Source organism: Artemia sp. Qi Xiang Cuo, chromosome 19, assembly GCF_049724085.1.
Source record: "Artemia sp. Qi Xiang Cuo chromosome 19, ASM4972408v1, whole genome shotgun sequence".
Taxonomy (NCBI): domain Eukaryota; kingdom Metazoa; phylum Arthropoda; class Branchiopoda; order Anostraca; family Artemiidae; genus Artemia; species Artemia sp. Qi Xiang Cuo.
Window position 1 is genome coordinate 29,963,368 of NC_142812.1, and position 17,719 is coordinate 29,981,086.

The window sequence follows — 17,719 nt, forward strand, 5'->3', positions numbered from 1 at the left end:
GGCTTGTGTAAGAATTATCTGAGTGATAGATAATATGAAAAAAGGGAATTTAAAGAAAGTGAAGATAGCATTAAAATATGAACTAAGGAGGTGTGAAGTGGAGGCCATGGATAAAACTGTCGAAGATCTGGAAGATACAGCTAGACGGCATAATAGTAAAATATTGTTCTGGCATGTTAATAAATTGAGAGGGAGAAGTCAATCTGGACTTGTCCCAGTTAAAGATAGGAACCGGACCACATTTAGTGATCAGGAAAGAGTTAAAGAGAGATAGACAGAACATTTTGAGAATGTGCTAAGCCGAGATAGAGTTGCAGGAAAAGATATAGAAGAAAATGAAAAGTTTGTGATACCTTGGATGTGAAGGAAGATTCGTTTTGTGAGGAAGAATTAGCGACAGTACTAAATGGATTAAAAAATAATAAGGCTCCTGGTGCTGATAGTGAGGTATATGAGTTTCTTAAATATAAGGCTCTGAGGTTGGAAATAAGTTACTGAAGATTATGAATATGATTTTTGAAAAAGGGAAGTACCTAACAATTTTAGCAAAACCTTAATTAAACCACTGTATAAAAAAGGTGATAAGAGTGAGTGTGACAATTATTGATGCATTAGTTTGGTCTCTGTAGGTAGCAAATTACTTAGTAATATGCTACTTTTTTAGACTGAGAGATGCTGTAGACAAAATTTTAAGAGAAGAACAGTGCGGTTTCAGAAAAAGGTAGAGGATGTGTCGACCAAATTTTCACTCTTAGGTTAATAATTGAGAAGTGCATGAGTTGTCAAATATCTTTGGTCCGCCGTTTTATAGATTATGAGCAAGCATTCGATTCTGTCGATGGAAGAGCTTTAGCAAAGGTCTTATCCTTGTATGGTATATCAGACAAATACATTAAAGTGATTAGTGCTATGTACGAGAATAACACTGCTGCGGAAATGGTATGAAATGAGGTTAGCAGCTGGTTTTTTTATTATATCAGGAGTTAAGCAGGGTTGAAGATGAAAAGGTGACGTTGGGTAACAAAAAGAATAGTCAGGTGGGCAGCTTCACTTACCTTGGTAGTATTATTAGCAAAGGCGGTAGGAGCAGTGAAGATGTTAAAAGTAGAATAGCCAAGGCTCAGGGTATTTTTTCACATTTAAAAACAATTTGGAAGAATAGGAAGATAAGTCTGCAAACCAAGAATAGAATATTAGAAGCTACAGTGATGACAGTGATCAAATATGGCTCTGAAGCATGGGCACTCTGAAAAGCAGATGAAGATTTGCTAGTTGTTTTCCAGAGAAATTGCCTACGAACTGTTCTGGGTACCCGGCTGACTGACCGTATTTCAAACAGTAAGCTGTACAAAAAATGTGGTTCAATCCCGCTTTCTAGGGCTGTAATGAAAGAAAGGTTCAGATGGCTAGGGCGCATTGCGCGGATGAAGGATGACAGATTGCCGAAGAGTTTCCTTTTCGGACAACCGTCTAGGGCTAGACGGAAAGCAGGTTGTTCTCGTCTGGGGTGGGAGGACGTCATAAGAAAAGATTTAAAGGAAATAAGAACTTCCTTGGAGGGTGTAAAAAGAAAGGTTTTGAATAGATTGGGATGGAGGAGGAGCGTGTGTAGCTGTGTTGGCCTCAGGCAGTAAGTTGTTAGCAGTAGTAGTAGTAAAAGTTGAAATTTATGTATTGTTAATATTTTGTCCCTCACTAAAAAAAAAAAAAAAAACAATATTTCTTTTTTTTATAGCGGCAGTTGCAGTTTCTTTACATTATTATATAGGGTGTTTTGATAATTACTTATTCACACTTATTTACTAAGGCTAACCGACATTCTACTTGAATTGTCATTGCTGATTTATCCAATGAAGAAGAAAGCCTTCTTGGGACATACCCTTTTAAAGATTTTGAGGGGTTGAACCGCAGCGTTTAGGTGATGGTGAAAAAAACAAAACGAAAGTGACGCTCCCGCAACACTTTCGTCGGCGAGGCCGACCAAAGGTTGAATAACACTTTACGCTGCTTGACATCTGAAGAAAACGGATCCACTGAAAGCGCTTTCTCTTCCACAAATATATAAACCACATACACTATAAATATATATTATATATATATATATATATATATATATATATATATATATATATATATATATATATATATATATATATATATATATATATATATATATATATATATATATATATATATATATATATATATATATATATATATATATATATATATATATATATATATATATATATATATATATATTTATTTATATGTGTGTGTGTATCGTGGTTGCGGCGGTAGCTGCAGTCTAGTAAGGAACGAGCCACGGCCCATAGTAACCAAAAATTATTATTCAACAATCATAGAAAAATAATTTTGTAATTTCAACCTGGCTAAGTCGTTAAAAGATCTTTCTTTAGAACCAGACAGACAGTAAAAAGCAACAAATTTAAAACAACACTGCAATGGGACAGACTAAATCGGCATTAACGCAGTATAGCAGGACAAAGCAGAACCACTTCTAAATTTAGCCATACAAATGGCTAATTTCATCATTAAAAGGTTAAAGACAAGGAAATGAGAACCAAAAGACAGAACAACACAATTACAAAGCCTACATGAAAACACGAAGTGTCCCAGCATAAGAAAAACTTGTTGAGGAAATTGTAATTGTATAGTTGAAATCCAAGTGCACTGAATCATATTTACTACTCTCCACTACGCTACTAAAGGATTACCCTTCGAAAGAGCTATGTATAGAAGAAGAAGAGGACAAAAAACACATTAAATACCATACTTTCTTCATAAGTTGGGTTTTCGCCGGAGCTCAAGATTTTACCCTGAGGTTATCAAGTGGCAACTAAAACACTGTTAATCTCCGTTTTTGCTGCATGGAAGGCTAGAAAATGACAACCGCCAAGCCATTCAGCGGTTAAAAGGCTTCAAATGGTAAATTATTCGTCCGAATAAGGCATGTACGCAGTAGTCGTATAGAATCAAACAGTTTGTGGTAATGAACTGTAAGTAAGGAGCGTCCCGACTCAGTAGTAACCAAAACTCTAAAAAATGGAATTTTGATACCAATAGATATATCAAAAGAATTGGCTTATTATGCTGATTCCAAATATATAAGTTTCTATAGTTTAGTTTTACCTATCAAAGGCTACGAGCCTGAGAAAATTTGCCTGATTTTCAAAAAAGAGAAAACACCCCCTAAAAGTCATAGAATGTTAATGAATGAATCAGAATCACACCATCAGATTCAGCGTATCAAAGAACCTTACTGTAGAGATTTCAAGCTCCTATCTGCAAAAATGTGGAATTTTTTATTTTTTGCCAGAAGAAAAATCACAGGTGCGCGTTTATTTGTTTTTGTTTCCCCCAGGGGTTACCTTATCGACCAAATGGTCCTAGAATATCGGGAGAGGACTCATTCAAACGAAAATTAAAAGTTATAATGCCCTTTTTAAGTGGCCAAAAAGATTGAAGGGCAGCTAGGCCCCCTCCCATACCTTTTTTTTCTCGTCTGATCAAAATTTTGAGATAGCCATTTTGTTCAGCATAGTTGAAAGGCCAAGTAACTATGCCTTTGGAGATAACACGACCCCCACAGCCCCTTGGGAAAAATAAAATTTGTCCATTGTTTCCGTATAGTATTTGTTATTCGGAAGTATGCATGCTTCATTTGGGTGGGGGGACGAATTTTCGGCTGGGGGGATTTTCCACGGGGAGAATTTTTTCACGGGAGGGAAGTTCCCAGGGGGTGAATTTTTCAGGATAAATTCCACACTTGGGGACTTTGCCAGAATTCCTATACGAAATTCTTCTTATGTCTTGCTTTCTCTTTGCCGCCTCAATTTTACGCGTGGAGATGTTAAGGGTAATTGTTCGCAGTAAATTTTCACCAGGATTGAATTGTCTAGAGAATATATCCGTGGAGATGGAGCCAGATTTCCTGGTATTATTAAAAAACGATCAGAAATTAAATAAAAAAGAAAACAAGTTTTTTTCAACTGAAAGTAAGGAGCACCATTAAAACTTAAAACGAACGGAAATTATTACTTGTATGAGGGGGGTTTCCCCATCCTCAACACCCCGCTTTTTACGCTAAAGTTCGAATTTTGTACCAGTTTTTTAAGAACAACACCTAAAACATAAGGTTCGTTTAACTAGAACAATATGAAGCTTTTTTTTATAATTATTAAAAAACTTTATTACTTTCAATTGAAAAAACTTGATTTTTTTATTTAATACATAAATAAAATCAGATTTTATAGGCTTTTTGGGACTAAACTCCTTCTGCCGGTACTTCCTAAATTACTCAGTTTCTAGATTTAAAAGTAAATTAGTCGGTAAAATAATTTACCAATTTTCTTTTGGACGAATTTTGAAGAAAACCAATTACATAGGCCACACACATTGATAGATTGTTGATAGTTGTTCAAGAGGTAGTGTTTATACCGCCTGAAGAGTTAGAAGACACTAAGCAGTAACCTTTTGGCTTGAACCGTTATATCATACTAGACCAATTAAAGATTTATCAACGTCATCTGTCAAATCGTAAAAAAGGGGGCAGTGTGTTCCTTCTTAGTGAACAAATAAAGAGATTTAGAGACTCTTGTCGTGATGTTTCTTCTATCCCAAGGGTTCAGGATCAGGTTTGATACAGAAATGTCGATATGAGGGCTTCATCTGAAGAGTCTCAAAAATTATTATGTAGCTCCGTATTATTTGCATAAAACGTCTTTGCAGAATCGATGCTTTTGACCCTTTAGCCGACGCAACCGCTATAATTTAAACGATGCTCTGAGTACAACGATCTTTGACATGCATTAAAACAAAATATTACAAAAACATGTAATCTGTTAAATTACATGCGATCTCTCGAGGATTTAGAAATACATAAATAAGATCTATAAAAGACAAATCCAGGTAAAAACTTTTCGATCGAAGCACATGCTGTTATTTTTAACTCATATATACCTCGTCCCGATAAACAACATATGTGTCATTGTTCTTGAGGTTTTGGCATTCATGAACATCAAGAAAACATCTTTACGAGAAAATTAGATTTAACTGGCAACCAAGTTCAAAAAGTAACATGAATATGATATATTTTTGTTCGCTAAGAATGGACTCTAAACCTATTGTAATTATTTGCAAAAAAGAAAGGCCAGTGTCTTTCCTTCCATTTTCCCATTTTTTTTCACTTCCTTGTCGATCTGTGTGCACTGACCAACAGTCTTTAATTTTGCGGTTTATCCAGTGATCATTGTATAGACAACACCGCACAAGCAGTGTCCCGGATGATATAAGAAAAATCACGAGGACACAGCAAATGAATAGCTGAAAGCTGTAATTTACACTGATACATCACCTACATTGTAGGAGAGATCTATATCAAATAATTCCACAAATCTTTGTAATTCAATAAATAATACAAAGAAATTGTCATTTAAACTGCATAATTTTAAAGGGACACATCCCTGAAATTGGAAATCAACTACCGATAGGTCATCATTAGTGAAAAGCAAAACGAAAAAAAAAAGTTGCTTAAGCACACTTGTTAAGCAGTTTATAAATGACATTATTAGTAATAGATTTAGCGTAGCAGGTCACGCATTTCAACACAAAAAGGGTTTAAAAGCAAAGCCAGCAGGCTTACACATATAACTACCTGTACCATAAGTTCCAAATCGTCTACTGTTGGATAAAACTTGTCCCAAGGTAACGTCAAGAGTCCGCTATGATAAACTTCTGAAATATGGCTACGAACACCTGGATGACAGACGTTCTCAACGTAAAATAGGAACAAGTAAGACATTATTCCTTGATCATCTGAAATAAAATGCAAATTAACAAGCTAAATTAATATTTACAAAAAGTCTAGATTAATAAAAAATATACACTATATCTTCGTCAACATAAACTAATTTCGAAAGGAATTTTGTTACAAGAATTACTCAGAGAAATATTAACTAGATCGATAAAATAAAAGATGAGGAAATTTGAAAAAAAGAGTGATTTATGGTTTTAACTTAACGTACCAATCATCCGTTGCAAAAATGTCTAGAATTTTCTCTTTCCAAAAACATTCTAGAGCATTCAGAACTCTTTTTCTAGAATTTTCTCAAAATGGCAAGATATTTGTAAAATGTCCTAGTTTGAAGGATATTTTAGGATGGATTTATTCAAATAGGATTCTAAAGATAATTTGGTATTCAATGTCATAAAATTTATTTGTCATTTTGGATATCCATCCTCAATTCTAGAGAATACACTTGCTTAAGGGATCTTCTTTCAGTCCAACCACTAATACTTAAGACAACGAATTACTTTTTTTTTTAGTTCACAGAAGAACTGGTTCATGTCTAAATTTTATAAGAAATGCACTTCAAAGCCCAAAAATAAAAATTCAAATTCTAGGTACCTTTTCCCCCCCTAAACTCCGAAAAACGAATAGTTTAAATATTGTAAACGCAAAGACAAACCACGGTTTCCAACCCAATTGTCTATTGAAAGAAACCCGTTTGACTACTTTCTTAAGGATCTTTCCTATATAATATGGCGCGTGTGTTACAGATAGTACATACGTACCAATGAAAATAAGCAAAAGGGATATTTTGAAATTTAGTGGACGAGGCCCTCCCCCCACCCTAATTGGTGCCTCAAAGCATAAGTTCTATTGAACTCCTCTTAGGGTAACACTCCTGTCAGTGTATGACCTTGGGTAACACTAGTGCATTGCCTTGGATAACACTAGTGCATGGCCTTGGGTAACACTAGTGCATGGCCTCTTCAAGACTAAATACTACGGACCTAATAAAGCAAGAGTAGGACAGTAGCATGCCATTAGATTAAAAGTTTTTTTTTCCCTCGGACCCTGACCGTCCAACCTAGACTCAAATAATTGTAAGGCAACACTATCTTTCAAGTTACAACTAAAATGAAACGAAAATATTGAAAACATGTAAACTTTTAAGACGGTGAACGCTGTGAAAATAAATACAATTAATTGCAGAATTTGGTTATTTCGATTTCATACCCGGAATTCTTTATCAAGAGGAAAAAATTAGGAGAAGAAACTAGCTTAAGCAAAGTAAAACATACATAATAATTAGAAAAACCCAGTTCAAATAAAAAAAATAGAAAAACGAAAGGAACTCACGTTTCATAAACTATAGTTGTTGTTTAAATAAAAAAAAAGTCCAATGCGATAATCCATGCCCAAACGACGGGGTAGGGTGATTTAAAAACTACAACTATAGTTGATAAAATATGAGTTTCATTCGGTATTATTTTTGTTTTTCGCATAGCGTTTGTGTTTTTTTTTTTTCATTTTTCCATGTATGTATTAATTTGTTTAAACTAGTTTTTTTTTCTTACCCTTTTTTCCTGTTTATAAAGGCTTCCGGATGAAACAAAATATTTGAACTTCAACTATTATTCCCACAAGTCTGAAAGCCAGTTCCAACTCAATTGCTCTGCCAATCTATAGAATAAAACAATTTTCTTCTTCGTTTTGTTTATTTCATTGTTTTATTTTTTTTCTTGAAAAAGCAAATTGTGCACTTTAAGAACCTGTGATAACCAATTTCTTAATAGGTTTCTATCTCTTATCTTTCCTTGAAAGTCTAATTGTTCTCCCTTAGCAGTACAATCATGACCTTTGAGATATCATTACCGATAGTTTTATCTTAAATATGTATCTGATCTTCGTAACCATTTATTCTATTGTTTTATATCCATTAAATTTTGAACTTTAGCTTTGAACTTTACAGTAAATTCACTGATTAAAAAAAAATAATAACAATATGTTGCAAAAAAGAGAAGAAAAATGACCAAAATTCCGTAATAAAAGTAGCTTTTTCTTACTTGGCAATACATCACTCAAGTATGTAATAATGTCAAGAAGGCCTGTCATCAAATTTACTGCTAGGCCAGCATCTGTGGATATCCATGGAAGAAGGCGGAGTCTATCCTCTGAAAGCTGCTGGATCCAAGAGGAGTAAACCTGGCGATCGAAATTCACCGAGTATGTACAAATCCAAGGCGCATATAGATCACGCATCAATGGCCAGAGTTTATCAACAACTGAAAGCATAAAAAACTTACCATTTTTGTAAGAAATTCAGTGACTGGTAGAACAATTACAAATAGTTCACAAATTGTGTCTAGCAGAAAAGGTGGGCATGTTTGGTCTTGATTGTCCGATCACCTTGAAACTATTAGGGATTGTTCATTCGCTTGGCCAAGATTTCAAAGAGTTTCTTAAGGATATACTCTCAAAACTGCCCGCGTACCGGAGTACATCAAATACATACCTGAGTACATCTCAGATATCTCTTGTTTCCAGTCGGCGTAAAAATTTTCACTCTATAAGCCCAAACGGAACTTTGGCGCTTCTGCAATATCTCGGGAATGGCATGGAAAAATTGAGTTGAAACTTTAAAAGACTATTGGGCGGGGGTGAGGGAAGGGGAAGAGGACCTCAGACATTCAATTTTAAATTAAAGGGGGAGTGAGGGAGGAGGGCTAAATGAAACTTATTCCCGATCTACTTAAAACTGTTATACTACAGACCCAAGTGGAACTTACAATCTATTCGCGGGGAAGTAGCGAGGTAAATTGAAATACTCGTAGTATATGCGTACCCAGGTAATCAATTAGCACATCTGTAATAGCTCAGGAACAGTATGACACGGGGAGGGCTCGAGTTGAAAATTTCAGGGAGTCTTTTTTTATTAGGAAGGGGTAGGGTAAGGAGAGGATCCAACTAGAATTGTTCGCACTATGAGACCTAGTAGCACCAAGAAGTAGCAAGGTAAATCAAAAGACATTATGTGTATCCAGACTATCAAAAACGATGAATTTTAAGCTTGGGCGAGTGGATGAGAGGGCCAAAATAATTTTTTACCGGCTAGAAAAGGGGTGTTTTTTTTTCTTTGAGCAGCCTGAAACTTGTATTTTCTAAGTCCTTCGGTCAAGGAGACTCTAAAAAAAAAAAAAAAAAAAAAAAAAAAAAAAAAAAAAAAAAAAAAAAAACTGGAAAAACAATTTAGTGGCATGAAGATTGGACTAAGGGTACTTTGGCCAAGTCAATGAAGAAGAAAAACTTTGAAAAACGGGATTTTATCAATCCGTGATACAAGAATATCTGAAAGGATTGTTTCTTCTCTGATTGGCTTGAAACGTATAGGGCATGTAAATAGAGACGAGGGACCTCAATTAGAATAAAAATGTTGTTCTCTTATCTCAACGAAGCCAGGAAAATGATTGTATCGATTCGTGGTGGCCGATAGAGCACCCATTTTTTCGTCTCTAGCAGGTTTGCAACTTACTGTGGATATAGACTGGGTTAAAGGTGCCTAGGAGGACAGATGGGTTTTATCGATTTACCGTGACCGAAAATGGAACGAAAAACTGTTATTCCCGATTGATTTGTAATTTTCAGAATAATGGTTCAAGTTCATCTTTTTCACGCTGATCGGCTTGTAACTTAAAGCACATGTAGACAGGTGCTACTACTTACAATTATTACTTACCACTTACAACTACTTACAACGTGCAGACACTACTACCTACAACGAAATAGAATATGAGATGATTCTTTAAATCAAATGATGGTTTAAGATATGTTTATATTCGATGACGTCTACAGTATAGAGAACAGGATGGTTTCTGTAAAATAGAAGATGAAAAATTCCGCAAAGTTCCGCTGCATATAATTGAAAATGGCCTTCCTCACCAACCCAAAATTGTATAGCAATAAAATCATTAAAAAACAATAACACAAGCTGCAATTGATATAGCCGTTTCATTGAATACTCAAACTTTCTCTGAAATTTAAACTACAATCCATTATTTTAGTTCTTAAGGAGAATAACCCAAAAAACTTTAATAGTTTACTTCAATTAAACCGTAACGAACTATGTTAAATAGCCAATAGGAGTTGATTTTAGAAAGCGTTTTTGAAAAAAAGTGGCAAAGAAAAGTAAAGAGCGATAAAAATAAAGTCATGGAATAAATAAATCTTAAAATAAAAAATTTAATTTTAATTAATGAAAAATTAATCAAAAATTAAAATGAATGAAATAATGTAGAACCCAAAAAGAAAAGGGATTAAAATTGACGACTCCGTCAAGATTAAAAATAGCATAAATTACTACGGATGAAAAAATGAAAACCTAAAACAAATAGAAAAAATCAAGTCAAACTCAACACGAAAGGGAATTACCGCAATTAAGAGTTCCCTTAACCACGCATTTAAGTCATCTAAAGACTGTATCTTTACTGAAAACGACTAGTATTTTGTAGTGTACATTTTTATTGGTTTAGACAACATTTTTAACGTTAATCACTGAACAGAATAATTACTTTACCCAGTTCATTGAATGCTTTCCTTTGCAATTGCCCTATATTCGTTAAATGCACCATGTCAAACACTTGCAAAAAGATTTAATTTCAAATCTTTGCACTTCACGATTCGGAATATGACGAGGGTTGAAAAAAGAAGAAGAAAAAACAAAGAATTGAACATGTAAGAAGATCAATAACAGCCTAGGTTAATCAACGGCAAATCAACGGGAGCTTAGTTAAGCTTGATTCTCGCTACATTTCACAAAAATCTCCTTGTTACTAATCAGATATTTTACTTCTGATTTTTATATTTGGCGTGTCATTTCTTGTAACATGCATATATTCTACTACCATGATAACTATGGTATCCATAATTGAAAAATATCCTGACTCAGGTTTTTCTCCCATTTAATACAATAGATTTTAGCATATAATTCATACAATAGTTGATTTACTAGGTTACTACCACTCCCCTCCAGAGATTGTGAGTCAAGAGGCGAGAGGGGAGGGGTGGGAGATCCTTGAGGTAAATAAATATATCTAGATAACTGACACACCTTTGCACTACCTAGTTGACACCAGGCGTTTTGTGTTGCTATCACGAGTTATGTTGTGACATTGCCACAATGTCACAGTCATTGTGACAGCAGGAAAAAACAGTCATTATGTTCTGTTATTTTGCAAGTAGCAAAATAGTTATTCAGAAGATGTGCAGGTTCCCTTAAAATTGGCTCTAATTGTCTGATAATCGGCTATGCATAACTGCTTACTAATACATAAACTCCATAAACAGCCAGGGGGGGGGGGGCAAGAGCCCCCCACTAGCTGAATGATGCTGCCTTATTTTTATATTTTTGTTCTGAGATTTCTATTATATAGCATTAAAAGTAGCAATTAGACGAAGTTTGCCCCCCCCTGGAATTCAGCTTATGGGCGCCCATGCATAAACTACTTACTTATGCCGGGAGAGGTTGATCGATTAATATTAATTGTTGAAACGCAAACACAGCGACCAATCAGGTGCAAAACGATACTTATTTCTTGGATGTAAGGACGATACCGGGGATATAATCCATAGAGTCCATGATTTTGACGTTCGTTACCAAAGTGTCTAACCAGGATCTCAATAGCTTCAAGCGCCTATAAGAAGAAAGGTATATTTAAGCAAAGTAGAACAAGATAGCCCCAAGTACAATCCAACAAAAATAGCTAATGGTGGTATTATTAAGATTTGAATGAGATCATTTATTTCTGTATTTTCAATCATTTCACAAAATAAAAGGATACTTAAGCATTGGCGTGTTGATGACAGGGTCTGAATAGGAGAAAGAGATATGTGTCGGAAGTGTTGACGGAAGTGTCGACGCATCACCTTTAAAAAGAAATTTCTTATATTAATTTCTTCGACAAACTCCTGGACAGACGAGCCTCGGACTAGTCAATTGCAAACTCTGAAGAGCCCGCCTCTCATTTGATAATACAATAGAGCCACAAACCAAAGACAAAATTCTGAAGGCAGTTAAGTAGCTGAAGAATGGCAGATTTCTAGGAAAAATCGCAATAAGGCGGAAATGCTAAAATGCTCATTTGTTGCGTGCATAACCAATTGGAAAAACTTCCTCCTATTCATCTGGTCAATAGCTAATGGACTCATAGACTACTGCTACAATACCCTCGTAAAGCTGTTAAAGAAAAAGGAAACACGATATGCAACAACTAACCCGACATTTTATTGCTGGCAATCTCCTGTTTGACATTATACTGGTTCAAATGCAACGTCATCTAGAAGAATACCTTCGTGATGAGTAGCATGGGTCCCATTAAAATCGCTTTTACACACACTTAATAATTACCCTCCGAATGTTCATAGAGGAGAGTTTAGAATGGCGCAAGAAACTCAACATTGTCTTAAAAATTTTTGATGAAGCTTTCGACTTATTAGATCGCAGGAGATAACGAGCGAGTACGTAAGAACATTTTTCGATACAACATTTTTTTGGTTGCCCGAAGGTTTCCGCTGCAAAACCTACGGCATTTTAATGTTTTTACAACCGGGATAGGAAGGCAATGTCGTAGCCACAATGTCAGAGACGAGTAAGGACACTTCTTGGACGCTCTGGGCACCTCTGGAGGCTCTGGAGAACCTAAGGTGCAAGGCAAACACTGATACAAATGAGTTCATAATTCGTTTTAGTTAGTTTAACATACTTCCTCGCTGATTCCAATAATTCTTTATTATGTCAATGAAAATGCAACTGTTCTTTATTAGATAAGATTACTCCCATCGTGAAAAGGGCTTTGTTCTAAAGAAGAGAGAAAAAAGGAGGCTTCTCTGGAGAGAAGCTTGCAATTGTTTAGGGGTACGAAAACTCCTACTGATTTTAGACAAAAAAAAAAAAAAAAAAAAAAAAAAAAAAAAAAAGCAGAGAAGATACAGAAGATAAATGTTTACTAAGTTCTCTACACTAGCCACTTGAACAGCAAAATCAATCCCATGAACACCAATTACGATTAGGTAATTACATACGATCTGTTTTTTAGTGGGGGTGATGGTTAGGAGAGGGGTAACTTAAAAAAAGTCGAACTGAAAGAAAATACTGGAGATATATTTCAATTTCAGGGGGGATGGGAGATTGGGATTGGACTCACAGGCCCTCAAACGTATATAGTCGGCCATTAAAATCCCACCCATACCAGCCACCACTTTCAAAAAACCGCCGAAGATGCTACTTTCTTCCACCATCCAAATGTTTTTGTATGGGAGAGGAAATAAAAGACTATAGTTACACTCCATGCATTTCACAGAACAGTAATAAAAGTTCAACTTCATTAATTTTTAACTCCAATGAAAGGATTATAAAGAAATTATGATTATTATGAGTACAAAAAAGCTTTAGAGGGCGACCAGAGATTTTTTTTTTGGAAAGGACCTTTGATATTACAATTTTTTTTTCATAAGATTGTTTCACTTTCCCCTTCTCCATAAGAACACACAGTTTCAAGCATTATGGGCAGAGAAGGGGGGGGGGGGGGGGTATATCCGTTTCTTATGAATGGTATCACTTAAACTTTGTTTATAGGGCCCAAGTTATCACCGCGATATCTCCCAGGTTGCCTAGGCAATGGAAGAGTAATGTGACTGATCACAAAGGACATACTGATTGAATACATAGAAAATAAAACAACAGAATAAAATTAAAAAGAAACAGTGACAAAGGAAAAATAAAAAATTAAATAATCCAACAATTATTTTTAACAGATTGAGTCCTGAAGCCTTCAAAATTTGACCTCAGATAATTGACATTAATACAAACCCAACACAAAAAAAAAAAAAAAAAAAAAAAAAAAATTTACCTCGACGCGATCGATTAAATTTGGCTGAGACACAAGTTTTTCAACATCACTCCTTACATTGGGCAAATTCGTCCCTTCTTTTAAAGAGATAATTCCATTGGACAACACATTTATGAGGTCAAACCAAATTACGTTGGATATGGATTGTGTTGAACTTGCTTGAACGAGATGGCACAATGATGGCACTAAATTCCTTGAAAGCTTATAGGAAGCCAGTTGACGGAAGTGTCGACGCATCACCTTTAAAAAGAAATTTCTTATATTAATTTTTGAACATTAAAACCCCGCTTAAGAGTAATTTGAGTTTATTTTCCAATCTACCACAATTTCAAATAAATTGAACAACTAATTTCAAAACTTAAATACTAGAAAACAATTGAACAAAAAGGGAAGAGTATAGCTGGTTTACAAGTTCTTGAAGGCCAGAGCTTAATATTAATTTTCATGAAAACAGGAGAACAAAGAAAGGCAAAAAAAGGTTCAACAATTTTAAACAACCAAGGCTGCTACAAGTACATTGTGACAAACAGGTCACTTAAATAAATTTTAACACTAAGAAAGACACCAGAAGCGCATCCAGAATTTTTGTTCGGGGGGGGGGGGGGTTTATATTTTTTTAGGGGGGGGGGGTTATATAAAACGCATACATAACGCATACAAAATTTGTTTATGTCCATTTTCGTTACGTTTTTACGAGTCAAACAAACATTTCGAGGGGGGGGGGGGTGAAACCGGGTACCCCCCCCCCCTGGATACGCCTTGAAAGACACTTTACTTGTATGAATAAATTTCATGATTTCTCTCTCAGAGAATGACATCATCAGGATAAGTAAGTGAAAAAAAAAAAATCAAGTAAATATTTACTAGAGCTGATAATATCTATATCTATCTCAGGACATCAGAATACTGCCTCATCCTATGCCAACCCTCATTTGGTGGCAATATGGATGTAAATCATCAGTGTGAAGCAAACTCTATTCATCAACAATAAATTCTGTCTATTAAGGTGGATAAAAAGCTTTTGTTGAAAATTTGCACTTCCTAAATTTACGCTTTAGGTTTAGGGGAAGGTTTGCCAACAAAAATACTTCGACTTAATTCATTTTTATTTCGCCCTCTAAATAGAGGCTTCTTTTATAGTGCTGATGTCAGCGCTAAATCATTGAATAAAAGACCTGAAAACATATATCTTACTGGATACATTCCACTGGATGCTGTGGCCTCGCTCATATCTCTCCCCATCTACCTCGCGTTGAACATAGCTTATTTCAATTAATTACAGCAACTTGTTGAATAAGCGAAATTATTATGCCCTACGGAGCACCGTTTAAACATCAAAATATTTTTTTTCTTCTTTAAAACCAATTAAAAAAATCTTGCAAGCACACAGAACCTCTGAAAGTAACTGAAGATATTGTTATTTTATAGTAATAGATAAATATTCCTATCTGCGACTTATTGAGCCCTGAAGAAGCGCAATAATAAAATAATTTATTGGAATTGAGTATTAGACGCTTAAAATTTCAAAGACCAATTGCAATAAGATTATTGAACGCAGAGCCAATCTCAGTTGCTGATTAAGCTTGGTAAAGTCAGGGAGTTTAGCAGCACCATCTAAATATTGATGTTAATATATAACTCGTATAGTATTTTTCTGGATACTCACAATTTCGTGCAAGCCAGCGGCAAGCGAGAAATGAAATGAATCGTGTCAAGTTTTATCTCACGTGCAAGGAAAGTGCGATGCACAGTAGAATCAATTACGAGAATTGCGTGTGATTTCTACACGCCTGAAGGAATCACGGAGTTCTATGAAAATTCTGTAGCCTGAAGCTGTGTCTACTCAGCCTACTGAACGGCTAAAGCCTTAAACCGTTCAGATACTTAACAATAATTTGTGGTGAAACGAAAGGAGAAGTTGTTTCCTCTTTCGTCTTCGTTCTAATAATTAGAGTGTCGAATCCGTACTCGTAATAGAAAAAGGATGCATATATGAACTTTAAAGATGATATAAGTGATCAAGAATTGGAAAAGTAGAAATTGTAACAGCTTTTGGATCTTGTAAGAGAGAACGCACTACAGTTTGGTCTTCAGACGAGTACATGACAATCTAAAAATATGGTTATCACGAGATCCCCCCCCCCCCAACACTTTTTTTGCACTGTTTTGGAACAATTTGTAACTCGGTCAGAATTAAAGATAAGCTCATTTCGAATAGACCAATCGATAGATCTCTTTAAGTTCTTTCGAACAATATAGGCCTACTCATTTTCGGGAAAAAAGTGGACTTAGGCCCATTTTGCAAAACGCCACGAAAATAACCAAGTAGCCTCTTGTCACTGACACAAACATGACCAAAAGATGGAAATACATAGGGCGTGTAGCATAATGTTTCCTTCTTCTCATGGGTTAAATTCAAAGGACCCAAAAGTATTATTTTTTATCAAACTTTTTAATTCTCGTTCAAAACAAGTTTTTCCTAATTTGACATTTACTGGAAAAAAGTAGCAATTTTTTGCAGAGCTTTTCGTTATGCCATATCTCTTTAAGATATGACCAACATAAAACTATTCCAGAAAATCTCCAGACATGAGGAGCCCAAAGACGGTTAAAGGGACTTTTGTTGTAAGTAATGAACCGACAAGTATGTAAAGTAAGTAAAAAAAACTATATTGTTTATTCTGCTCTACTAACTAGAAAGAAACAAATAATGATCAGCTGAAGTAATAACACAAATGAATAATAAATAAAAACAAACCTCAAATACAATAGCTTGTTCATCTTGAGGAGAATATCCGAGTTTCTGAAAATATAAAAACAAAACCTGGATTGCTTCATGCTGAACTCCAGAGTCAGGTAGCAACTTTTCCAGCCACGTCAAAAAATCAAACTAAAAATATAAAATCTTAGCTAATTGATAATAATGATGTTATGAAAACAGAGAGGTTGAGGACATACGTTAGAAAGACTGTCCCAAGTATTAATACAGCATTTTTGTTATCGAATCATCAAATGCAGAGGTACAAACAGCCAAGGCTTTAGTGAGCGGGGAGGGGGGGGGTATCAGAGGGTGTCTTGAGGAAGAAGAATCTGGTCACCCAAAATCAAAATAAATTGAGAAAACAATTTGAGTTTATTGTTAGCCTTTTCGTCGCATTTTTTTTTAATCGCCTGCTAATTTTACTCGATTGTTTTCTGACTTTTATAGGTATTTTTTTAAGCAGAGAGTTTCCACGTTGATTTTTAGTTCTCAAACTGAGCTAAAAACATCGATGATAATACACTTCTACACTTGAATAGAATGGTCCGAGTGTTTCAACTAAGCGCAATACATTATAGATTCAAAAACGAAAATTATGATCAAGAAACAAAGTTATTTTCAATTATTTTTCAGTGAGTCTTCAGCCAGCTAATTATTAACTTTTTCGTCCTCTTTTAGAATTGAAAAGCTTGTATTAATACTAATTTATTCCCAAATATTGAATAATATAATGTTTCCTTGTATTTTATTGCCAGATTGGCCTTGTAGATAGAAAAAATGTTATTTCAAGCTTCTAAATCTTCTAATTTAAAAAAAAAGCCTTAATCTTTATCTCTGATAAAGATTATTGAATTTATTTATTAAATTCAGTTGAATTTATTTATAACTCGCGACAAACATAAGTAACAAACGGAGCATAAGAAAAAGAAAAAAAGGCGGAAAATGACAAAAAAACGAAAATCATAATATAAGACAGGCAAAATAGACGCACTAAGAAAATGACAAATAGTATAAAAACAAAATGTATAATATAAATACAGGCACATTAAAAACACAAGAAACGCGATATAATTACTGCCTTAAAATGGAGCACCATGGGTGTCCATTGACTCGGTTATTACATGCATCAATGCATCTTCTAATGGCAACATTGATGCCTATCGTGGGGGGGGGGGAGAGGATATATTCTGCATATTAGTAGTAAATTCGTCGGAGCTGTTTAACTCAGAGGAGGGGGGAGATGAC

At 34.9% G+C, this 17,719-nt stretch overlaps 1 protein-coding gene across 1 annotated transcript in view; it reads right to left on the reverse strand.

Annotated features, from left to right (window-relative positions):
- LOC148940712 (ectopic P granules protein 5 homolog) overlaps positions 1 to 17,719 on the reverse strand; it is a 61,300-nt gene that overhangs the window by 35,616 nt on the left and 7,965 nt on the right. The window contains exons 4-8 of the mRNA XM_089104752.1: positions 16,472 to 16,603; positions 13,714 to 13,953; positions 11,316 to 11,499; positions 7,876 to 8,094; positions 5,678 to 5,838 (exon numbers count right to left, since the gene is read on the reverse strand). Coding sequence (XP_088960878.1) covers positions 5,678 to 5,838; positions 7,876 to 8,094; positions 11,316 to 11,499; positions 13,714 to 13,953; positions 16,472 to 16,603 — 936 coding nt within the window. The remainder of the gene's footprint in view (positions 1 to 5,677; positions 5,839 to 7,875; positions 8,095 to 11,315; positions 11,500 to 13,713; positions 13,954 to 16,471; positions 16,604 to 17,719) is intronic.